Source organism: Notamacropus eugenii, chromosome 2 (assembly GCF_028372415.1).
Source record: "Notamacropus eugenii isolate mMacEug1 chromosome 2, mMacEug1.pri_v2, whole genome shotgun sequence".
NCBI lineage: Eukaryota > Metazoa > Chordata > Mammalia > Diprotodontia > Macropodidae > Notamacropus > Notamacropus eugenii.
The window spans coordinates 478,425,424-478,450,898 of NC_092873.1; the positions used below are offsets into that span (position 1 = coordinate 478,425,424).

The 25,475-nt window shown below is 37.9% G+C and overlaps 1 protein-coding gene across 10 annotated transcripts in view; it reads right to left on the reverse strand.

The window, feature by feature from the left end:
- Positions 1–2,439: 2,439 nt before the first annotated feature.
- The window catches only part of DCAF6 (DDB1 and CUL4 associated factor 6), a 160,891-nt gene continuing 137,855 nt past the window's right edge, over positions 2,440–25,475 (reverse strand). For 5 of the 10 annotated variants that reach the window (XM_072648732.1, XM_072648730.1, XM_072648727.1 and 2 more), the window contains 6 exons: positions 25,116–25,157; positions 14,580–14,718; positions 12,863–13,019; positions 12,177–12,265; positions 10,827–10,932; positions 2,440–2,880 (listed from right to left, as the gene is read on the reverse strand). In XM_072648732.1, coding sequence (XP_072504833.1) covers positions 2,816–2,880; positions 10,827–10,932; positions 12,177–12,265; positions 12,863–13,019; positions 14,580–14,718; positions 25,116–25,157 — 598 coding nt within the window. In that variant the 3' untranslated portion in view covers positions 2,440–2,815. The remainder of the gene's footprint in view (positions 2,881–10,826; positions 10,933–12,176; positions 12,266–12,862; positions 13,020–14,579; positions 14,719–25,115; positions 25,158–25,475) is intronic. The other 5 variants (XM_072648734.1, XM_072648733.1, XM_072648731.1 and 2 more) reach the window with 1 other exon arrangement.

Consider the following 25,475-nt stretch of genomic DNA (forward strand, 5'->3'; position numbering starts at 1 on the left):
TTGATGGGCCTCCTGTCAATTTCCAATTCTTTACCATCACAAAAAAGAACTGCTATATCTTTGTACAGATAGGTCCTTTTCCTTTGTCTTTTTCAAAAATCTTTTTGGGATATAGATCTTGTAGTGGTATTGCTTGGTCAAAGGGTGTGCACAGTTTTATAGCCCTTTGGGATAATTGCTCACCAGAACAGCTGGATCAGTTCACAACTCCACCAATAGTGTACCAGTGTCCCAGTTTCCTCACATTCCCCTTCAACATTCGCCATTTTCCTTTTCTGTGATATTAGCCAATCTGATAGGTATGAGATGGTACCTCAGGGTTGTTCTAATTTGCATTTCTCTAATCAGTAGTGATTTAAAGCATTTTTCATATGACTATAAGTGGTTTTGATTTCTTCTTCTGAAAGCTGCCTATTCATATCCTCTGACAATTTTTTCAATGAAGCCTTTATCAGAGACCCTTGATGTAAAATTTCCCCCAGTTTCCCGCTTTCCTTATAGCCTTGGCCTCACTGGTTTTGGTTATGCAAAGCCTTTTTGATTTAATATAATCAAAATTATCCAGTTTACTTAAAAGGCCCTTCTTGAGTGGAGGTGAGGGAATCAGAAATGAATTACAATGCCCTTAATGTGATGCTTGTAGTATAAGAATAAGGTATGAAAAATTCAGAGAAACTTTGGAAGATTTGTAGGAACTGATGCGGAACCAAAAATACAATTGTCAAGACAACCTCAATAACAAAAAGGAAGATAACACTGAAAGGCTTTGCAATCCATGAAGTATGGTGAAGTATATTTCCTGCTTTTCAGGAGAGAGGTGGTGGACAATAGGTACGGAATGAGGCATACATTTTCAGAAAGGCCAATATATTGATTTGCTTTGACTATACATATTAATGATAAGGCATAGTTTTATAAGAACAGGGTGGAAACCACTGACAAGTGCTTAAAAAGGAGCATTAAAACAATACTTAAAAAGGAAAACAAAAATAATGCCTTTATATAATTTCTCTTTTAAACAGCAGTTCAGAGCCCCCAGAACAAAAGGGAACAAAAAACAAATGCTGAGACTTGGGGCTGCATGCTAGCAAGTAGCTACACCCAGTTGTGGAACCAGTTAGACTTGGTGCCATCTTTGCAATCTCCCAGGTCTGACACCAAGCTGTTATACTGGACCCTCACTCTCCCTCAACCACTCCCCATCCAGTTTGCTGCCTAGTCCTGTCAATTCTGCCTCTGAAATCTCTCTTGTGTATATTCCCTTCTGACAGTACCATTGCTCTGGTGTAGACTTCACCATTTTATACCTGAACTGGATACAGTCTTCTGTTTGGTCTCCCTACCTCAAGTCTCTCTGTATTAGACTCCTTCTTCCTCTCAGCTATCAAGGTGATCTTCTTAAAGTGATGCTCCTCATCCCCCATTAATAACCTCCAGTACTTCCCTATTACCCCCAGGATAAAAATAAAATCCTCCACATAGATTTTAAAACACTTCACAACCTGATCCCTTTCTGCCTTTCTAGTCTTCATACCCCCTTCCACTTCTCTGTGACTGGGGAACACTGGCTTCCTAACTATTTCTCAAACAACACATTCCATCTCTCACCTCCATGCATTTTCACAAGCCCCCAAGTTCTCTCTCATGTCCACTATATTTCCCTCCTCCCCCTATCTGCTAGAGGGACTTCTTTTTATTGATTATCTCTAATTTATACAGTAGGTGTCTTTTGGGTGAGGAGTCACATACCTGTATATTGTACTATGAGCTCCTTGAGGGCAGGGACTGTTTTTTGCCTTTCTTTTCATCTCAGAATTTAGCACCAAGTTTGGCAGAGAGTAGGTGCTGGTGCATGACCTAAGGCAGGATGGTTTATTCTGGTAGAATTTACAACTCACTTGAGGAATATTCTGTGCTTAAAATTAGCAAAGAAGAGCACAAATGAGGTCTTTAACACCAGTAATAATATCCAGAGCGAGGGAACAGAAATTGAACCAGTCAAAAGAAAGTAGCTTAGGGCAATCTTTAGGGGTGGGGTGGAAAGAAAATAGTAAGGATTACATAAACGTTTATGTTAAAATACTAGCTAGTGGTAACAGTTGTTTATCTTATCACTAGAATTTGTGCTTTTGTCTAAACAATGAATCTCTCAGGGGTGCTAGCCCGGTTTTTCTCAGTCATTCAAGACTAAAGTATGTCTAAATTATGATGGCCCTCTCCTTATGAGGTACCACTAATCACCTATTTGCAAGTACCCAAGCTGGAGAGGAATGTCTATGGAGTAGAAATTTACAAGTTTTTCTAACTTTACTAACACTTAAGAAAAACAGATCTTAGCTTCAGATTTATTTTTTCCCCATCTGTGCTATTATAATGAAGAGGATAAACATAATATAAGAAAATATCAATCATAATATAAAAATTCAAATTCAGAACATCTTTAAACAACCAATTCCTTTAATTAGAAAGCAACAAACATGCAAATAGCAGGTATAGAAATTTATTTGAACCAATATTTTCACTATAATGAAAATTATTTTTGAACATTGATCCAAGCTCCCTCGTCTGCAGGTTAGGGAAAATATTGCACTCTGTGTCTTCTAGCACCCCTCTTTTGTGGCAAAAGGTTTTAAAAACATTTTGCTAATTTTTCTTGCACACTCTCCCAAATTCATGCACACAATCGTTCCAAATAAATGTTATGTTATAAAAAAAAAACAAACCCTTAATATTGTGCTAAAGCTCTGTAAGGAAAAATATAATAAATGTTGTATACAAATTTCAGAACATCTAAGTGCTTGCCGAGTAAAGCTGATTATTCTTCGTCTTCATTTTCATTCTCTTGACCTGAGCCTTCTGATCGGTCACCTTCTAAACGGTCTGCAATCATAAATATGGAATTAGTTAGGGGAACATATATTACAACTGTCAAGAGTCTGAAACAGTTTGCATTAAAAAAACTATATAAAATTCAACTGGTTATGCTCTAAAGGACAGGAGCTATGTCCCTAGAAGAGAAGGAACAGGGACACTGCAATATTATTAGCTTAGAATGTCACTGGCATAATGCAAAACTTGAGTTCCATGAGCTATGCATTGCTAAGCAGTGGATGGGGAATTGGAAGGTGTCTCTGATGACTGATCCACCCATTTTTCAGTAAAATGGAGATGACATTATTTCCCAGAGTAAAGAGGGAAGGGATGTGGAAAATCAGAAGAGAATGCATTAAATAAGCACTAAATGTTACTATGTAGACTTATACTGAAAAGCTTTCATTTTACTACACAGTAATCTTTTGGAAGTATCAGAAGCTTTTGGTTACATAAATTTTTCAGAAGCTACTTATAAAAAATCAGGATCTAAAAAAGGAGAAAGAACAAATGATGACACCAGCATTCTCATTAAATAAGGTCTTAGAGGAACAGTTCCAATAAATCAACAAGTATGTATTAGGCACCAACTATGTACCAGGTATTGTGTTAAGCTGCTGGGGCATACAAACAAAAAAGAAATTGTGTCCTCAGAGACATCTGCACAAACAAGGATGTACAAAATCTATGCAAGGTAATTTTGGGAAGGGGGCACTAGCAACCAGGGGATCAGAAAAGGACTCATCTATGATGGGCCGAGCTTCAAAGAAAGTGAGGGATTCTAGAAGGTAGAAGCAAGAAATGAGGGAATTCCAGATATGGGAAATGGCCAATGCCAAATCATGGAGGTAAGAGCCATTTGGTTGAGTTCTGCGAGTAGTCTTCAGTCCAGCTTGGTTGAAGAGGTTGAGGGGTGAAGGGGGACCCCAAAATACCGACAGTCCAGGTCATGCTCAAAGCCAAAGAAAACAAAGTTTATTAAAGATTTGCCAAATTGGGTTGCCTGTTAAGGAGCCTAAGCATTTGTGACGCTTGTATTCACAAACGGGCCAGATAGAATCCCAGCTAGACAGAGTCTAAACTGGATTGAATCTGAGCGCCTTCATGGAGGCAAGATGGAATTTAAATACAGAAAAGAGTATAGGAGGGATGGGGTGGGGTGGGGTGGTGGTGGTGGTCTGGTTGTCCAGGGTGATGGGAGGAGGGGTTTAGGAAGGGTCTTGAGGAGAAGTCCCAAGGAGGGAATCCAAGGAGGGTCAAAGGCTGAAAATAGCTGGAGGCTATCAGGAGATATCAGACAATGGAGGGTTTGGGTGGGAAGCAGGTGGGGCAATCCAGAGATCTGGATAGGGGCAGTATGGGAATGGGGTTTTGATGGGATCAAGGGTGGGGAGTGCAACAAAGACCTGAAATGATAATGAAAAGCCTATGGGCTTCCTGAGACTGCCGGAACAAAAGGGAAGATTAGATTTGACTAAGAAAGGCCAGATTAAGTGGGAAGATTCAAGGGGAGCTCAAGGAGGCTCCCAGAGTCTGAACCCCATCATGGTTGGAATATAGAATTTGCAAAGGCAAATAGCATGGAGTCAGTTTGGAAGGTAGGCTAGACTGTGAGGACAGTTTAAGGAGTTTCTATTGTTTATTCTATAGGCAACAGGGAACCTAGGGCAATTTCTAAGTAGGGGAAGATTAGTGCCTTAGGAACATAATTTTGACAGGGATGTGGCCGAAGAGGTAATATTCTAAATCTTTGATTTGGAATTCGGGCAAGTCACTTTCTCTTTTTGAGTCTATGTCCTGATTGGTGAAAGAGGGATGATCCTAACAATACTAAAACAAGGGATAAATGTGCAAGACTCATGAAAAGTTACTGTTACTATTCCTATGTCAAAGAAAGTAGGACTGCTGGATGCCAGTTTGGGTCACTTGCTGTCCCCCTCCCCCAATTCCTCTCAAACCTTTATGTGTAGTCTGTGTGTATTTGAACTTAATTTTTTCTGTCCTTCCATTTTCCCAAGTCAACCAATCCCACTTCCAGTCCCCTAAATGAAAAGAAACTATGAACTGAGGCAGCATGAAAGCAGAATGAGGGCCACAATTAACACAGAGGAAAACCATAGAAGACCTTTACTCGGATGCAGTGACCAGTCTTGTCTTCTGAGGACTGAGGGTGAAACACTCCCCACTTTTAAGTAGAGAAGCTTCAGGTGAACCTCAGGCATAGAAAGAAGCACATGTTGTCAGACTTCTCAGACAGAGACAATGTGTCTGTTTTACTTAAGGGTACTTTGTTATAAGAAAGGATTCTTTTTTTGGGGGCGGGGGGTCATTGTTAGATTAGAAATGACAACAGATTTGTAAATATATAAAAAACAACAAAGAAGTTACTACAGGACAAAAAAAACTAGAGTGACTCCCTGGACTCCAAGAACACTTCCCTACTTTTTTCCATCTTCACCAATAACTGCCCTGAGGGTCTATGCTGGGCAAGAATTTCCACAGGAGAGGAAAGGGAAACCACTCATTCCCTGAAGGCTAGCAACGGTTGAGATTCTTTAACAACAAAGGACAAATCACAACCTGTGAGTAGTCTGAGCTGCCAGAATGGGGACCCAGCAGGCCAGTTCCAGTTGGGCAACTCAGCTGGTCCTGTTCTTTCCTCTCCCCTCCCCTACCTGAGGTTGTTCTGTCCAAAAGCAAGAAAATTTTGATTGCCAAAAGCTACCTAGTTAATTTAGGGTTTACTGGCTAGATTTCTTTCTCAAAGACCAAGCTTTAAAGCCAGTTTATTCTGGATCTCATGGATTAGAGAATAGGTCCCTGCCCAAACACCACTTAATGGTGGTTTTTTGGACCCTCTGGGCTCAGAGTGAATGTAAACAGTAAGTGTTTCTCTTTTGGCCAGAAACCCTGAGGGTCGTCCCTTGTGGGTTTTGTTTTGTTCTGATTAAAGGGGCTATCCCTGGACTCACTTTTAAAGAGACCTATTCTCCGAATGGGCAAAGTGAGAAGCTGAAAAGACCTTAACTTTAAAGAGCCAAGGTCTCTCACTGCATCCTGGGACATCTCCAGTCATCCTGATCTGGCCACTGCACCCAGATGGCTCTGGAGGGAAAAGTGAGGTTGTGACTTTGCACAGCTCTCCTTTGTTCAGATCAAAGTTAAATGCAAGTCATGTCATCATCTCTCTGATGTCATGATCCTCCTCGAGAACAAAGGACAAACCACAAGTTGGATAGCACCAGCAGAGCCTGTAATATGGTAGGGTGGAATGTGAGTCTGAAACCCTAACCCTAAAGTCTGGGCTCTGTCAATGCCCATAAAAAGCAAGTAAGTTTCCATTTCTAGATGAGTGAAATCAAGTTAAGTGAAGACCCCTCAGGCATGAATTCCCCAAAACCTCCACCCTTCTGGCCAAAGCTAAAATAACGAAGTATCCCCATAGGCAAAAAAAAAATGCTCCAGGATGGAGGAGAACCACCAAAGTGGTGACCTGGTGTACTCTTCTCCTTCACCACTGCCACATCAGCATTCTTCCCTTAAGTTCCATATTTGGTAACAAAAACCCTCATGGGTGAGCAACGATCCTTTCTGTGTTCTTTGTTTCTAGGGTAGATTCCTGTGCTTAGACTGTATGCCTGAATTCCCAACCAATGGGAAGAGAGGCTAGTGGGCTTCTGCATTAGGGACTATATAATGCTATACTCTGCTCTGCTCAGGTGTACTCCTTTGCTGACACCACCCATGGTCTTTGGGGAAGTGCCCCTTCTCATGAGACTGTAATAAATTCCTTTGTGCCTTCTACCTTGAGAAACCTCTGAGTTTAATTTGAGTAAGGGTCACTGTATCCCACACATAGAGAACTTCAAAGTTTATAAAGACTTCCCCCCCCACAAAGGAGGCAAGGTAAATTTTTTATAGAGAGTAAAAACTGTCTTTTGGATTCACCTTGTTTTTGTTTCTTTTCCAATAGCAAAGATAATATATAATTGGCTTTAAATATATGTGTGAAGGTGGTTTTTAGTTTTTTGAGATGACCTTTCAAACAAGACTAGAGTGACTATATTTTTAGTTTCTTGAGAACTTTATGGTCTGCCAGATTCAGTAAAAAAAAGGAGCTGGTATGAAATATGTGACCAATACAGATTCCTGAACATGCTGTGAAGGATTTCTGAGATCACAAAAAAAGAATTTGAGAGCTAGAATGGACCTTGGAGATCATCTAAGAGTAACCTTATTTTACAAATGAGGAAACTGATGCCCAGAGAGGTGAAATGACTTGTTTCAAGTCATATGGCAAGGTTGTAGACCCAAGGCCAAGACCTCTCATGAAGAGCTTTTCCCAGTACACCAAAGGATCCTTTTAAGAGTTAAGTCTCATAAGGCAGAATCAAAGATTTAAGAGGCAGCAGGAGGCAGGAGGAAGACCACTGGGTGAGGAATCCCAAACCTAGGTTTAAGTCCTAGTCTGGACACTAGCTTTGTAACTATGGACAAGACACTTCATATCTTGGACCTCAGTTTCCTCATCCATAAAACAATGACTGCTGTTAAGTAAAGCATATGGTTAAGATGCTTCACGTAAAACCTGAGCTAATATTACTCTCATTCTTTGATTCTGTGTCCACACAAAATGAGGCTGCAAGGTCACAACTTCATTGACCCACTGATAACCAACTGTTTTGTATTGTAAAAAGGTTAAAGTGGAGCCTGGAATTTTGGAGAGTCCCAAGACAATCTCCTGAATGATAAATGAAGATGGAACTCTTCTTGCCATATGCCTAAGCATTTCATAAATGCTTCTTTTCCTCCAACTCAACTCATTATTCATCACGGCATCCTAGTGTTATCTGGGTCATTTACAACGTTACCTTGAATGAAAACTTGTTCACTAACTATTCCCAATATAAAAAAATATGCCACCGCTCTTCTGAGCTGTTCGAACCGCAAAACAAATTTCTTCAAGAATACTCTGGTAACTTTGCAGCTGGCAAATAGCAAGAAGAAAGGGAGGTACACCTACTTTCAAACGGGAAATAAAACTAATTCAGTGCCCTTATACATTGGGAATTAAAGAAGGGCCATGAAATAAGAACACTAGGGAGGAAATTATCTTTTTAAACAATTGTGATAACATGATAGAATCTTTAAATAAACATGATCCCAAGATCTGTGTGGACCTATTGGTTCATGGGAACCAATTCCCCAGCAAATAACCAGAGGTATACTACTGGATTTGGGGGCCTTATGGGGAAAAACCAGTAGCACATTAAGGTCTCCTTGAGGAATTCCTAATAGCCTGTCCACAATACCTAACATGGAGGTCAGTGCACAAGGCCCACATTCCTTTGTGATTCAGTTACCAAAATTATGCCCACTAATATGGAAAAGGCAATGTGGTGATCCAGTGAATGATCCATATATCTTCTTGCTGCATTGCATGGTGGTCCATCTAACTCCACCTACTGCTCCTCAGAGTTCACTCTGAAAGCACAAATAAATTCTGAATTCACAGAATTTCAAAGCTGGAAGAGACCTTAGTGGCTCTACTCCAATCTATACAAAATACGCTTGATTTCTATCATATATTTTTCTGGAGTGTGGTATCTTCATCTATATAAAGAGAGCGTTGGTTCAGAGAATCTCAAAATCTTTTCTGGTTCTAACATTCAACTCATGGTTCTATGGTTCATTTATCTAGTGTCTGTGGTAGTAGAACTTAATACACCAATATGTGATTTTTTTGGTTCAAAGCACTGAATTATTAGTGCTGCCTGATTATTAAGCTGCCAAGGAAAAGAAAAACTCTGTTTTTCCAAAGGCTCTGGTTCTTTTTTAAAATGTCTCTTACAAAGCTTTGAGAACAGCATCTAAAAAATTCAGAGCAATCCAATGGAATTATGGTTGAACCACTGAAGGCAAAGGATTCTAGAAAAAAGGAGCTTCCACTATGGATATTTTAATTTGAAAACTGGTTTAAATGACTATTTAAAATGAAAAATTTCTCATAGTAGAGCCTAGAATATAAACATAGTACTTTCATGCATAAATCATTCAAATTTAAAAATGGTTTTAGCCACTAGTAAAGTTTGACCTGGCTGAAATCTTCTCATTAGATTCAAGTTGTGTGGACCTATTTTACTGGTCCTTTACTGGGCTCTCTGACAGAATAAAATTTGAAATTATGCACTAAAAAGCTACTAAGCCATGCATCCCCTTAGGAGAGATCAAAGTAAGAAGAGATGGTCCTATATGTATAAAAATATAAGGGTTTGGGTTTTTTTTGGGTGAACCCAAAAGAATGGAAAACTAAAGGATGTAATCATTTGGAAAACAGTTGAATAAATTGTGGGACATAAATGTGATGGAATACTATTGCAATATTAATGCTCTAAGAAATAAGGGGAAAAACTATTTCAAAGACACATAGAAAAGTCTATATGAACTACTACACAGGGCACGAATGACATATTATAACACTGATATCATAAAGATGAATCTTAAAAAAAAAACAACTCAGATCAACTAAGCAACTAACCATGATTTCAAAGGACTAAGGTCAAAGAAAGAACACTGCTTCCCTCATGAGTGAAGATGATGGACTCACAGGAAGAATTTTAAAAAGCACATTTTTTGAAAGTGACCAATGTGGGAATGTTTTACTTAAGCAGGTGTATGTGATGGGGGAGAGGTTCTGTATTTCTTGTTTCAGTGGGTAGAGGGAGGTGGAAGGAAGAAAGAAAATGAAAGCTTAACAAAAAATAACCATAAATGTTTAAAAAATGCTTGTTGATGAACAGAATGATCATTAAGAAAATAGTTCTAGAGTCTGACTCTAGACTCTAAAATATTCTGCGCCTGTGTTTCTTACTTCTGTGATCTTCACGTTCTTGAGTAACATCGATTTTATGAAGAGGGCACTATTCTCACTTTAACCAAGAGAAAGTGTGGGGGGAAGGGAAAACATGAGGGGAAGGACGTCGCACCTTGTAAAGTTGTTTTGTCCATTTGTGCAACAAACTTAACCCAGAATAACAAACCAAGATTTCAAACAATAATGAAGCTACTACCAATCCAGCTTAGCTAGCATCATGGCAACATTCAATGTACAAATAATTTATTTTACAGGATTATTTGACTTAGAGCTTATAAGAGATCATCTAGTCCACACACTCATTTTACAGATGGGGTCTACAAGCTCAAGTGAATTATCTCCAGGTCACACAAGCAGCAGATAAGTAGCAGAACTTGGATTCAAAATCAAGGTATATTTCCTCCACATTTAGTGCCCTTTCTACTCTATTAACTCTTGGCACATAGTATAAAAACAACCAAAGAAATTTTATCTCAAACTGGCTTTGGTTTACAATCACTAATAGAGTTCCTTTTTTTTATTTTTTTGATTTTTATGGAATAATAAATATTCAATTCATGATTTAACAATGACTGTAACATGGTTTTGGTTGCATGAGCGCACCTAACCTCGCAATTTATCACCCTGAATTTTTACAAGTTGGTTAAATAAAGGTGGTCTCTGGTTCTCCTCTATGGCTTGAGATGTTGTATTTTTCTGGTTTTCAGCAATGACTTTTCAGAGGAGTTAGCTGGATCTGACCAAATGTGATACATTATTGAAAGGTATCACATAATGCACTTTAAGTTTGCATGCTTTGATTCATTTGAAATGGTAGTTGGTAAAAGCTTTCAAATATACATTTTCTGTCATTTTTAATAAATTTCAATAAAATTTCATTTATGAGTAGTTTTTATAGGGACATATGATAGCATGGAACTGAAGATTTAGATGTTAAGCCTTTTATTTTGTGACATTATGAAAGCTCCATAAACATGTTGAGAATGGGTGTGACATTTTTAATGTCTTGGACAGTATGGTGTTAATTAAATATTTCATAAAGGTGAAAGTAAAGAAAGGAGATCCCCTCTATGACTCTTACCAGCTCGAATATGATTCAAGGAGGCCAGCATTCGTAACATGAAAGAAGCTGGGACAGTAATAGTGTTTCTAGTCTCCTCCAGCATTAATTCATTCCGAGTTATAACCTATAAGGCAAATAAAATGCATAAGAGAGCAGAGTGACATAAAAAAAACCTATCAATAGAACTTTGAAAATCACTAAGGAAATTGGAAAAAAATAAATCCACAATTACACCTATGATAATTTACAATGAAGCTCACTGCTTACGGAGAAAATACCTGCAACTCCTAGATTACATTAAAATGATTTTTTTCATGCCAAAATGCTTAGTAGGGGTAGAAAGATCAGATACAAATGCTCCTTTAAGGACCACAGTCAGCCAAGAGCAAAAACTTGATTCTTGGGACTGCTCATACCCATCTGAAAGCAAAATTCGGACCTTTACTTTTTGTAGTTTGTTCCCCAGAGGGGACAACATGATATGTCCTAAGTGTTCCCTGGGACCCAAGACACAGCTAACACTTTTATGCACACTCTATTGTTAAATTATAGTAGTCATTTCCTAAAACTGTCTTGAAGTGAAAGTTTTCTCCCATCTCTGCAACTATGAAATGCCTGCTTCACATATTCTGGCTAAAGAGGAACAGATCTCCAGTGATCCCTTTTACCCCTTTGCTGAGCAGGGTATATACTTTTGATCAACAAGCCTTTCTACAAGAGAGGTCAGGAACTCTTAAACCGTGACTACCACAAATGGGATAAAAGAATGTGCCAACATTTAAACAAAACCTAACTCATTATAAACATGGAGTAAATGAAAAAAAGGAAGAGGAAAAGGGTAAAAAAAAAAAAAACAAAGAAGAGAAGAAAGAGGATGACAGAGAAGGAAGGAGAAAGGTGAAGTTGGTGAAGTACACTACCTCAGGCTATCTAACTCTGTTCTAGAGTTTAGAGTACAAGAAAACTTCATAAACAAGAGATTATTTCTTGAAGATTCTTCAAACTTTTTTTTTCCCACTATAGTTCCTCTATTTTAAAACAAAAACTTAGAATAAAAAAAACTGGAAAAATTAAATGTAAAAATAATTACAAATAACAACTTATTGCCAAAGGCCTTATGCTTAAAAGATTAGAAGTTGTTTTTTAATTCTTTATATCAGTAAACGCCTAAATGTAATATATAGCACCATTACATTTAGCAAAGAGTTCTATTTTGATTTTATTGGACTTCATTATTATAGTTTTACCTGAATTCTTTTTCCAATCTCAAAAAATGTCTACTTCCACTAATATAATTAACTTGCTTCATTTTACTAACAAATGTGCTATTCAGCCTTTTCAAGAGAACAGAAAAACTAATGGTCTTACTTCATCAGCAAGTTTTCGGTTGAAAATCTTAGACTCTTCAAGTGGTGACCAGATCTTTATGTCATAATCTATGCCAGATGAGGCTAGAACTAGAAATAAATTTACATATTAGTGTAAAACTTGGAAATGTACTTTGTGAACTTTAATTATGTATCTGAACATTATGTTAATATGTTTTACTATCTGATGTTTATAGCTTTGAAATTACTGAGGATATAATTTCAAGGTCATATTTAAATTACCTTTTTGTTTTAATCATCAAGCATTTGTTTTATCTACCTCCAACCTCTTTCCAACTTTTTTCTTTTAAAAAGAGAAACTATTTTACATGAAAGTCAAAAGATGGTTGCCTGCTTTCTCGTTAAGATGCATGAAGATTTATGATGGCAGAAGTGAGTCTTAAATGCTCAATCTGGATGAGCATTTAAAAGCTCAAACATCTGAAACCTCTTAGAGCCATTAGAACTAGGAAAAAATTTTATAAAAATAAATTCTTCTGCCAGTTTCTCTGTATGTTTTTGTTATGGATATTTTTTGTATAAATTAAACTGGAATCACCTCTAATCTAGTGAGTTTAATATGTTATTATTATTACTGCTATTTTCACTTAGGAAAAATTTGGAACATGTATCTTATAAAAGATTTCAAGCTCGTTAATTAGTCTTTATGGCAGAGAACTATCTTACTTGGGTCGAATGGATGTGGCTGTAGGCAGTTCACAACATGATTATCAGCTTCCAAAAGCATCAAATGCTCAGCAGTATGGCGATCCCAAATGAAGATGTGGCCACAATCGGAGCCACTCATTACAAAATTAGTGCCCCAGAAGTTGGCTTCTTTTATCTAGAGGTTTAAAAAAGATGTCAGTTACACAATGGCAAGAACAATAACATCAAAGACAAGGAAACCAACATTTAAGCTAATTCCCAAATTAAAAATAAAATGCTGATTTAGAAAACAATTAATAAAATAAAAAGCTGTTTGAGATTTTGCCCTGCCTCTTATATTCAAAACGGAAATGATCAGCAGCAGGCAGTCCGAGGATAAATCAGGGAGAGACCTACCTAGACTTGAGCTTTCAGCAGCATGGGAACAATTTACGTAGATCTCTGCTAGATTTCCAATCAGCTCATTTTAGCTGACACAGTGCCAAAGATGTTTGTAGGGGAAAAGGATTGATAAGAAACTAATGCTAAGATGGTGTAGAACAACAGTTCCATTTTCACCTACCTTATCTAAATCGTATTGTTTTCTGAGCAATTCAAATGTAGAAGCATGGACTAACATCTTTTATATTTTTGCTTTATGGCATAAGAACAGATGGAAAGCACCAAACATCTAATTGGCAGCTGAGTATCTAGAGGGTTCAGCGGATGAAGGGCTGAGTCTAGAGTCAGAAAAACCTGAATTCAAATCTGTACTTAGACACTTACTAACTTCTGTGACCCTGGGCAAATCACTTAACCTCTGTTTGTCTTAATCCACTGGAGAAGAAAATGGCAAACCACTCCAGTATATTTGCCAAAAAAACCCCCCATGAACATTACTGGCATGATATGGTCCACACGGTCATGAAAACAATAATAATAATAGAAAGGAAGTGAAATTTTTTAAAAAGCCCTCAAAACGAATTCTTTCATTTATAAAGCAATGAGATAGAAGCTATATAAATACTAGAAAAGTTATTAAGATTTTTAAAAAATCAGTTCAAAGAAAGCAACTATGAGTGAATTTCTGCATTCTAGTTCAGAATTCAAAGGACAATTTATGAAGGCTAAAATTTAAAAATGTGTAAACATTTCCTTAGGGCAAAAATATTTTTTTTGAGATTCAACATGGTATACTGGAAAGAGAAAAGACTTAAGAGTCGAGAAGTCTGGGTTCAGATTTGGGCTGATGCTCATTAGTTATACAACTTTGAGCAAGTCACCTAATCACCTTCCTGAGCTTTCTTTCCCTACTGGCAAACTAAGAATCCTAACCCTTTCATTACCTATATCTTAGGGCTGCTGTGAGTGAAGCGTGTTGTGAACACTAAAGTATCACATGAATAAAACTATTATTACTTTATGAAATATTTCATGCCTGTAGAACACCTACAAGAGGTCACAGAAGTGCGGAGGCAAAAGGGACCCTAGAGGCCGTCTGATCCCATCGATGAGGAAACAGAGCCCCAGGAAGAGGAGGGATGTGTCCAGGGCTTCACCGGGAGAGCCACGGCGACTCCAAGTTCAGTGGGAAAGTTCCTTCGCTCTGGGCTTTGCTGCTTCCCTTTCATGCAACCCCTCGAAAACCCCAACCAAGACAATCTTTACAGTTTAAACACGTACAAGGTAATAAATTATTTTAATCCAAAATATGAAACTGCACATCTCTCCAAAGAATCCAATGAGCACTCAGTACCATTGTCCTGGAGTTGCGATGACCCTTATAGACCATCTTGACTAAGGGCCTCCTAATGTTCAGAGTGTCCAGCTCCTCCATCTCTTTCCTTTCTTTCCTCCGCCTGAAGAGTTCCTGAATTCGGGCAACGGCAGACCGTCTACATACATGAAGAAAACCGTGAATGAAGTCCACTGTTCAATGGGGGAATATGATATACAAAACATGTATTTCACACTATCACAACCACTCACCCCCAAACATAAGCATAAAAAAGCAGACACAAGGGAGACTACACCAGACTAGTTGAGTTACTAAAACCAAATTTTTTAGTTAAAGAGATAACTTGGAAGATTTTTGGTATGTGGTTGAAAAAGGGAAATAACATGCGACACACTGGCTTATAAAAGATAGTTTTATAAAAACACAACTTAGATGCAGGCAAAATTCATGTGCAGTTTATGTGAAGTGATACACACTCTAGATGGAAAGAGTTTCTTCCACTTGTTCATGTTAGAAAATTAAAGGTATCACATACAGGACACTGAGGGTTACAGAAGAGTTGAGGACTTGGGTCCTGGCTTTGCCATTTACCATCTATAGGACCTCAGCCAAATGACAAACTCTCGAGACTTAAGTCAAATGAGGGGGTTGGGCTCTGTGGCCTCTCAGGTCCATCCCAGCTCTAGAGCTATGACTCCTCATAATACAAAAAGTTGGGAGGCAGACAACAACACTGACTCATGTTGACTTTTTGTGTAACCCTGGATATTTAAGCATGTTTAATGAAGAGAATTAGCAGATAGGTTGACGAAAGTGACAAATACATTTTTACTTGGAATTAAATGCACAATTTACTTTGGGCAAGCCATTTAATCTCCTTGGGCCTCGGGTTCACAAGTTTCACATCTATAAAACAAGGGGCCTGGAGGTCCCTCCTAGCTCTAATGACTTTCTGATCCTTTGATGGTTGCACATTTTGCTGGTTTATCAAGGTAAGAAAGTGGGCTAAGGGACTGAGCTCAGCAGAAATACTCAGTAATATTCACCTTCAATCTTAGTTTTATCCAGTAGGAGAGATGTCTCTGTAAACATAACTATCCAAAACGATTTCAAAAGTCTGTTAAAAACTCTGTTTTTGCACTTGTTGTTTAAAATGTTATGTTCTACATAAAGATTCAGGCTCTTGCATGAAAAGGTTCAAATGCCTTCCTCCCTACCCCCCAATTTATACCAAGGTACTGTTAAGTAAGGTAAGTTTTGGTAAGGTAATGCTAATAGAGGTACTGCATTTAAATATATACAGTTAAAATTACATGTAGTTAGCAGTATTCAGGTGGAATGCTGGTGGGATAGTGGTTGTTTTAATCTTCTCAAAGAGAAAATTCCCCAAATTACTTCCTTCCATTTGGAAGGAACCTAGCTGAAGGGTGTAGAAATGGAGAAAATGTCATGTACATACTTGTGTGTGTGTGTGTGTGTGCACATGCATGTTCATGGACATGTACATCTGTGTTTATATTTGTATCTTTTGAAGTCTGACACATGGAGCTAAAGGGAAAGGAGCCAAGAGGGACGAACATTAGAAAAGATGACCAAAAGGCCTTCTCAGGAGCAGCACAAAGGAGTACTAGAAAATATTTTCTGTGAAAGAAACCAAAGTTACTGCAATTGAGGAAAACAGTTGGGAGACTTGATGCCAAGGCCGGCTTAAAGGCCTGCAGGTGTACACATAAGCCCAAGGACAGCTTCGGACACTAAGCTAAGATTTTAGGGGGATTTGGAAATGGAGATTCTAATTAAATTATGTGAATAAGATTAAAGTTGTGTAAATTAAAGAGTTGATAAAAGGTACTGAATTGTATCTGGTCACTTCTTTGACATGTCCGCTTTTTAGTATTATCTATTGTTAATTACTTCCTACAGTTAGCTATTTTGGTGTGTGTTGTAAATTTGGCCAAAACAATGCCTTTTGGAATGTAGGACCAAGGCACCAAATATTTACTAACTCTTGGCAGTGGATTTTTTTCAATAAGTTTAAGACTTGGTATTTATCCCTGAAAAATTTATATGATTAAACCTGCCTTAAGGGTCTGGTCTGAAGATTGTGGTGGGTCCTGAACCTGTCATCTCCTATGTTAGCTATTCCTCCCAGCTTTGTGCTAAGTATGTGACCTGTGTCTGCACCTAAGACATTGATAAGAATGACAAAGGATCACAAATTGAGAGCCAGAAACAACTTTGGAAGATGGTGAAATTGAGGCATGGAGAGGGTGACTGGTCTATGGTGATAAAACTGTTAAGTATCTGAAGCTGGATTTGAACCCAGGTCTTCCTGACTTGAAGTCTCACGCCCCAATGTTGTTTCATTTGTATACGGTCCTGACTTTGACGATCATGGGAACAAACACAGGTTCCAGGTGTATACCGGAAGAAACCATCTCCCAAGCTGACCCTGAACTCTTAATGGCTACTCTTCGGGCTCATTACACCAGTTCCAAATTTACCAAACTATAGGGTCATCTAGGGACTTTATCACACACTTTGCTAAAGTACAGGTAAATACTCAACAGCATTCTCCTACCTAGCAGTCTAGTAAAACTTTGTGAGGAAAAAAAAGTAAATTAATCTGACACATTGTATTCTTGATGTTGGCTCCTTGCAATATATAATTTCTTTTCTAGATGCTTACTATCCCTTAATTAATTAATACAATCTAGAATTTTGTTGGGAACCCAAGCAAAGCTTACTGCCCAAGAGTTTGCAGACACCATTCTCTTCCCGTTTTGGAAAACTACAAGATTTATGCCACACTATTATGGTATTAAGATCTCAAAAACATGTTTACAGAATGATTAATATGTGGCATTTCACTAGATCTTCATAACACTCACCATTCCAATCTCTATCCCCTTTATTAAATACTTTGGCCTCCCATTTACTGAACCTCTTCAACACACATGACCTGTATGAAGTCTGTCTTAACTTTTCCAACTGAATTTATCCCAGGTATCTGGAATACTATGTGAATTTTACATACTGTAAATTGGACGGGGCAGCTAGGTGGTGCAGTGAATAGAGGACCAGTGCAGGAGTCAGGAGGACCTGAGTTCAAATCTTACCTCAGACACTTGACACTCACTAGCTGTGTGACCTTGGGCAAGTCACTTAACCCCAATTGTCTCATCCTGGGTCATCTCCAGTCATCCTGATGAATATCTGGTCACTGGACCCAGATGACTCTGGAGGAGAAGGGAGACTGGTGACCTGCACAGCCCTCCCTCACTCAGAACAAAGTCAAGTGCAAGTCATGTCATTATTTCTCTGATGGCGTGGTCTTTTGCGGCAACGAGGGACGAACACACACACATGCTGTATGAATTCTACATACTGTTTACTCTTATAGTTAAAGTAGAAAAGGCACTATTTTCCTCATTTTATAAATGAAAACAACTGAGACTCAGAAAAGTCAACTGATTCACAGTTACAGATCTTGTAAGTAGCAGAAAACAGAATTAGAACTCAGGTCTTTAAACTCCAACATGGTACTAGGTTGGGAGTCCAAGGGCAGCTGGGTTTCAAGTTCACTTTTGATGTTGACTAGATATGTGACCAAGGCAAGCAAGTTATTCAGCTGCTATTTGCCTCGGTTTCCTCATCTATAAAATGGGCCTTAACAGCACGTACATCTCAGGGTTGTCTTGAGAATAAAAAGAGATAATATACATAAAGTGCTGTGCAAACCTTTAAGAGCTATATAACTGATAATTCTTTGTTATTATTAAAATAATAACAGTAATCATTTAGAATTTTTCTTTCAGGAGTCTGAAAAAATGCAATTCTCCAGTCCCACCCCCAATATTTCTTCTATCATTCAAATTCATCTTAGAGATGGAAGCAACAGAGGTTTAAATAAATAAAAAAGAAAGGAACAAGATGAATGTGAAGGGTTCAAAACGTTTGACGTCTCCCCCTGGGTGGAGTCCACAGTAAATGCTTAATAAATGTTTGTGACTATTGTTTGTGACTAAAAGCTGGAATTCCTCATCTCCTTTTTTTGCTTTCTTCCTTCCTCTGCCACAATCCTTATCATCAACTAGATTCTTTTTAAATTATGGCTGTGTCCCATGTCCCTTCAATAGTTCTATTTTTAATGTTATCACAAATTCATTAAATAATTAGCATCAAATCTCATGAATTGAGCCCAAAACAAATCAAGGAAACCATATCATTCTTATTTCAAGAGACTAAACGGGTATATTTATGCAAATTCAAGAGAGACGTTCCCAAATAAAAGGAAAAATTAATTAAATGGAAGCCTAGGAAGCAGGAATCATGGCCTATCCTTTTGTTTTACAGTACTGGCAGGGTTTTTCCCATAATCAGCATACAGTTATGGCCACAAAATCTAAGAGCGATGGAAATGATTTAAAGGTTGACAAAGAAGGTCTCAGATGAAAAGTTAAAGGAATTAAGCTGAGAATCCTAACGGTTGCTTTAGTTCACATTTAAAATATGCCAGGATACACAAAGGACAGTGAGTTGTTAACCATTTATGATAATAATGATGATAATAATGACAATGGCCTTCAGCACTTTACAGAAGTTTTTTGTATGTGTGGTCCCAGTCAACCCTCTCAACATCCTTAGGAGGCAGGTGCTACTATTATCCCCATTTTACAGATAAGGAAACTGAAACAGAGAGGTTAAGTAATTTGTCCAAGGCCACACAGCAAGTAAGTGGCTGAGGTTGGATTTGCACTTGGGTCTTCCTGCCTCCAAGACCAACAATCTCTCTTGCTATGCCACCTGGCTGCCTCTACTGGAGATAGAACAGGAAAAAAAAAATAAACTAAAATTGCAGCAGGTAAAAAAAACCAGCAGAAATAATTTCTTTACTACAAGATTGTAAAAAACTGAAATATGGTATCAGGGAAACTTGTAGAATTTTTTTTTCTATTAATCTACTGAGAAAACATTTTGAAATATTTATTATTTAAATGCAAAGCATCATTATTCTTATTTCAGAAAAGAGTAGAATTATGACAAGATCTGAAAAATGAATTTACAGTCTAGTCTGAATTCCACAAAATAGCCCTTCCTTCTATTTAGAGTTAGAGTAACCTAGAGGTTCCCTTTTATCTCTACAATCCTATGATTAGTTATTTCCCTAGAAAATAAAATGAATAAAGCTAGTCTGCTCTCTCATTGACTGGAGAGTGAGTTCTTATAAAATTTATATCAGGAAGAGGGAAGGGAAGAAGCTTATCCACAGCATCTACTATGTGCCAGGCACTGTGGTGTTTAAATTATTATCTCATTTAATCTTCACAAGAACCTTGGGAGGTGGGTACTGTTATTATCCTTATTTTTACAGTTGAGGAAACTGAGGCAAGCAGAGGTTAAGAGACTTCCACAAAGTCATACAGCTACTTGTCTGAGGCTGGATTTGAACTCAGGTCTTTCTGACTCCAGATGCAGTGTTTTAGGAATAGATATTTTCTCTCCACTCCATGTCAGCAGTAGAGAAGTTCTACCATTATTGCTCAGTATCACACGGCATTATCTGGGAGGTACAAAATGGGATTAAACTGGTAATGGGTTAAACATTAAACACTGAAGATGGTCAGGAAAAGTATAGCAGTGAGAAAGAAAAGTTCTAGTTGTGACTACAGCTTTATTTCCTGTATGCGTTTTATATATTTATTGGCTTAATTTTTCTACTTAAGAGCACCTCATCAATTTGGACCCACTAAACTCAGAACTTACAATCACTAAGAAAGCCTAGACTTACCTTTGCATCATCTAAGGAAAGTACTGAATAAATAAGTTAGTAGTATAAACATTCTCTTAGAAAGAATGTTTTTAAATTCTCTAGAACAAACTGCTTCTAAATACTTCAGAAAAAAACCCTACATACAGTAAAAATGAGGTTAGCAGTGCTTTGTAGTACATTTCCAAATAGGAAATAAAAGAAACGGGCATTTCTCATAACCTCAATTCTAATATGTAATCTCGCGACTGATTTTCCTAAAGCCAAGTAGGGAAAAGTATACCATGGGTCCCAGAAGGCAGAGCTGTAATTAGGACTTCTCATATCAGGTAGGCAATTTCATTTGGGAGAGGGAGTTTAAGGTATCACTATATGCATGGTTGAGGTAGATATACAAAAACGCCAGAATATTCTTAGGGCGTGAAAAGGATTTGGGTGGGGGCAGCTAGGTGGCACAGTGGATAAAACACCTGTGTGACCCAAATCACTTAACCCTGAATATCTTACCAAAAAAACCCCAGAAAAGAACAGAAAGGGGTTTGAGTGGAGAAGACTGTGAGCTAAGTGACAAACTTACTCGGAGAACGGGTAATATCTTAGAGGTACAAAGATGACAGCAGCAAAGAAATGAACAGAAAGGAACAAAGCTCAACAAGAGGAGATGGTTGCACAGTGATGTTGGCTGGGGGAGGAGATGAAAGTGGTCGTGGAGTATAGGGTGTATGCTTATTCCTCCTCAGGAGGTATGAGAGGTGTCAGGATGTATGAGAGAAGTAACATAAAGTATGAATCTTGGAGAGGGTTCCCAGAGACATGGTCTTTTAAGAGAAAGATGGTTTTGATGGGTATTAGGTGGAATATGAAAGGAAGAGATACAGTACTATGGACTGAAAGCTGGAAGGGACCTGAGAGGTCATCAGGTTATCTGCTTCAAACCCTAGTTGGTCCCAGAGTCCAATGGTCATCAAGGCGTCTTTCCAGGCTTCAGAATGACCTTCAGATTTCTATCCCTTTCCTTGCCACATGGACATGTTCCATCAACTAACAAGGTGTTCCAGTCAGTGCAAGATCATCTAGGGGAAATCAGTGCCAAAGCTGGCCAATATTGGCTATACAAGCTGCTGCTACTGTCTACAGCCCAACTTCTACAGTAAGCTCATTTTTACTTTATTCCCCTCTGTCCTTACAATGAAATGATCACTGTAGTAAGAATTAGAGGACTTATATTTAAGTCTTTTAAAGGTTATGTGATCTTAGATAAGTTACCTCTTAGGGCCTTCATTTAACCTCAGAGGGAGGTAAAGCCGAGAAAGCAAAAGGAAACAAAACAAGAAAGACCATCTGTTACTTTGAGTTCTGACTCATTCATACTTCCTTATTTCCAAACATACATACATACATACATACATACAGACATGCGCAAACATACATTCAGATGACAAACACTGAACAAGCACTTACTGTGTGTGTAAAGTGCCATGTCCCAAAAGGAAGTATTTACTGTTTAATTTGGGGAGATGAGACATGTCTGTGGTCTTAACAACAGCTATTCACTACCTCTCTGGATCCTCATGGTAATTTATCAGAGGCATTGTTATCTCCAGCTTCCCAACGAGAAAAAAGCGAAGCCCAGGAGTTGAGTCACCTGCTCATGGGCACAGAGCAGTGGATGTGAAAGGTGAAAGATGGGATGTGAGCGAGCGGAAGAGTATGTCCAGAACTCTAGTGCTATAGATGCTGGAGCAGAGGGATATCACTTATGGCTTGGGTCTTAAGGGAAGGCTTCAAGGAAGAGGATGGAATCTGAATAGAGCTTTGAATGGGAGGATTTGGATAAGGAGGGAGGGATGGAAGGAATCCAAGCTCCTCATTCCCCACTTTTGGCCCTTATCTAGCCACTATCACTCATCAATATCTATTTCCTCCTTAAGGTGGACTTCTCCCTACTCATAATCTTGTTGTTATCTATGTACCTCTCAAGGAACAGAGAGGAAAGTTTCCAATATGTGAACATTTAGTGCTCTAGTTAAAAATCATTCTTTCTCATTCACGATGAATGAATGCAACAAGATGAATACGAAAATGTTTTGCATGTCTTTACATGTATAATCAATATCATACTGCTTGCCTCCTCAAGGTGAAAAGGAGAGGCAGGAGGGAGGAAGAGAATTTAGAACTCAAAATTTTAAAAAATGAAAGTTAAAAATTATTTAAATGTAATTGGGAAATATTTAACAAAATAAAAAACATATATAGTAAAAAAAAAACAAAACAGGTTCCTTTTAGGACCCCTCGGCCTCATTTGATTTACTACATCCTAAGTGAGAGTAGTAAAATTTCCCTTACTAACCAATGTTCTAAGTCATACGCTTTGCTGATTCAGACTAGCCTTCAACCCCCTTTTTATATTCTCTTTTACTTATTAAATGTAAGAAGTAATCTCAATGTAAAATCATAATGAATAAACAAATGACTGCACATTGGCTTACATTTCCTACTGATAATAAGGATTAATACTTCACCAGGGAACTTTAGGAGATGGAGAAAAGTGTTAATGAGAAAAAAAGAATGCTTAAGAAAATGAAAAATGGGACAAAAAGTAGGCATGAACATTTCTGCTGTGTCCTCCAGTTCTGGGAGGGTAAGTATTTGTGAGAGATCACTTTATTGTCACTGGAAGGATTAACTATGATGTCAAATGGGAGTATTTTCAGGACTACCTTCATTCATGAGAGCCAAAGGGAACAATATGGTCAAGTGGAAAGAGTATTAGATTTGGAGACAGGTGACCTGTCTCAAATCCTCTGAGACATTGGGCAAATCATTTAAACCGTATGAGCCTCAGTTTCCCCAAGTATACAATGGGAGGCTACTTCAAGATTCCCTCCCAGCTCTAAATCTTATCCTATTCTTCAAGATGCTTTGATCTTGAAGATAGATATCTGGTATCAGTCCTAGCAGAGGGAAATAGAGGCAAATGTGATCCAAAAGAGAGAATAAGAATTCAGTTTTGGAATGTATTGTTATTTTTGGTAATAGGAGATTTATATTAACATGAATTTGTACTTCCTGAACATAAGAAATGTGTTATAGATAGAAGGGGAGAAACTGCCCTCAGTCAGAAACTCATCATAGATAATCTACATGAGGATAATTAAGAAGTAACTATTTTTGGGAGAATAACTGCAGTGCTTCTCTCTTTGAGACTGGGTCTCCCTCTTGTGCTTAGACTGGAAGCCACTGACAGTCTGATGCTAAGACTGATCAGCAGAGAAGCTTTACCCTCCTCCATTTTTCAGACCTGGGCCAGTGGGCCCCTCCTTTGGCAGTCTAGTGGTCTTCAGTTCCCAGATGCTAGTGATGTTTGTGTCAGATTGCCCTACTGCAGCTCAGAACTCTTACACTCAAGGGATCCACCAGCCTCACCCTCCCCCAACAGCAGGGACTACAGAGAAATGTCACCATGCCCAGCAATTGTACTCTTTTAAAAGAAAGTGGTAGTTAGCTGTAAGCACTAGCTCCTTTGAAACTGGTTACTGATTCAAGATCATCTCTACATGTCTGCTTTATTTTTCCTGACCTTATGGGAAAACATCACAGCTCTTTTAAGTTGGATGCTCTTCTGAAAATGCAGGAATCACCACTTAGTCCACAATATGAAAGAGAGAAGACTAACATGAAACCAGGGCTGACATATTCTGCATCATTGCTGGTAATCACAAAGCCACCACAAGTAATCAGTGGAAAATCAGTGAAGACCAAGTAATGATTTCCAATCTCCCTTAAGGTACTAACAACCCTAAAACCAGCAGAAACAGATGCAAACCAGTGTGGGACCTTAGAAGGTAGACTGTCATTTGGAGAACTCCAGTTTGTGGCTTACATCATTATTCCTTCCCTTCCCCATGAGCTCTTCACTTCTGAAGGCTGCTATTACTCTGAGGAAGTAAAGCAGTCTCTTTTGTCTCACTTTCAATTTATAACCCACCTGACTCCTGTCTCTGTTCTGATAAGGTAGAATTCATAGCTAAACTAAGTTTCTGGTAGATGACTGATAGTGATAGAAGTTCACGGAAAAATATCATTTTAAAAATAAACAAACCTACACAACAACAATAAATACTTGTTTGACAATCTTAACATAAGAGGGAAGTTTGAAGGAAGAAATTCAAGACTTGATAATATGATATCCTAGAGTAATTACCCATTTTTACCACACAAAACAACTCTTTAAAGACACACACACACACACACACACACACACACACACACACACACACACACACATACACTTGAGCCTATATAGAAATTATAATATTTTGATTCTATCATTGACAAAATATACGTTTAAATGATGAATTCTCATACATATTACTTATCATTATTCAAAACCTAGTTTGGAAATTTAAAGGAAACAAATAGTTTTGTTTTTTTTTTACCAAACAAAAATTTTAAAAATAAGTATGCTGTTTTTCAAGAACATTTATTTCAAAGTTTCTCTTTCAATCGACATAATAAAGAAATTAACACTGGTTCTATCTGTAAAAAATCTTTTTTTTTTTCATTCTATTCCCATGCAGTTCATGCAGCTAAATACAGATGATAAAAGCAGCCTGTTTTATAAGGTGCAGCATTTAAAGTTCAGTCAGTTTAAACAAAGTATTAACTGTTAATAGGAAAAGTGGTTAGCATGGAAAATGATGACCTAGCAGATTCATCATAAGGAAGGAAGGAACAAAGGAAGGAAGGGAAGAAAGAAGGAAAGAAAGAAGATATTAAATTACCTCATTATTCTATCCCCTATTGCTGTTCCTCTGACATTAAATCTAGTGAAAGGAACACAAAATGAAATGACTAAAGTCATTCACAAACACCTCCAAGGGTCAAATCTCTAAATTAGTATTAAGTCCTCCATTTGCATAATCAATTACCTCATTCTAAAAAGACTGAAGTTTTTCCCTATGACTTAGAACAGTAAAATAAGGAAGATGATATTCAAAAGCATATGAGGAAACTGAGACATCAAGAACAACTGAAGGTAACATGGAGGAAAAGTGATTGGGCCTGTTCCTTCTATCCCTTTAAATAGCACAGTCACAATACTAAAGTGTGACCCATGACAAACTGTAAGGAAATGCAATGAG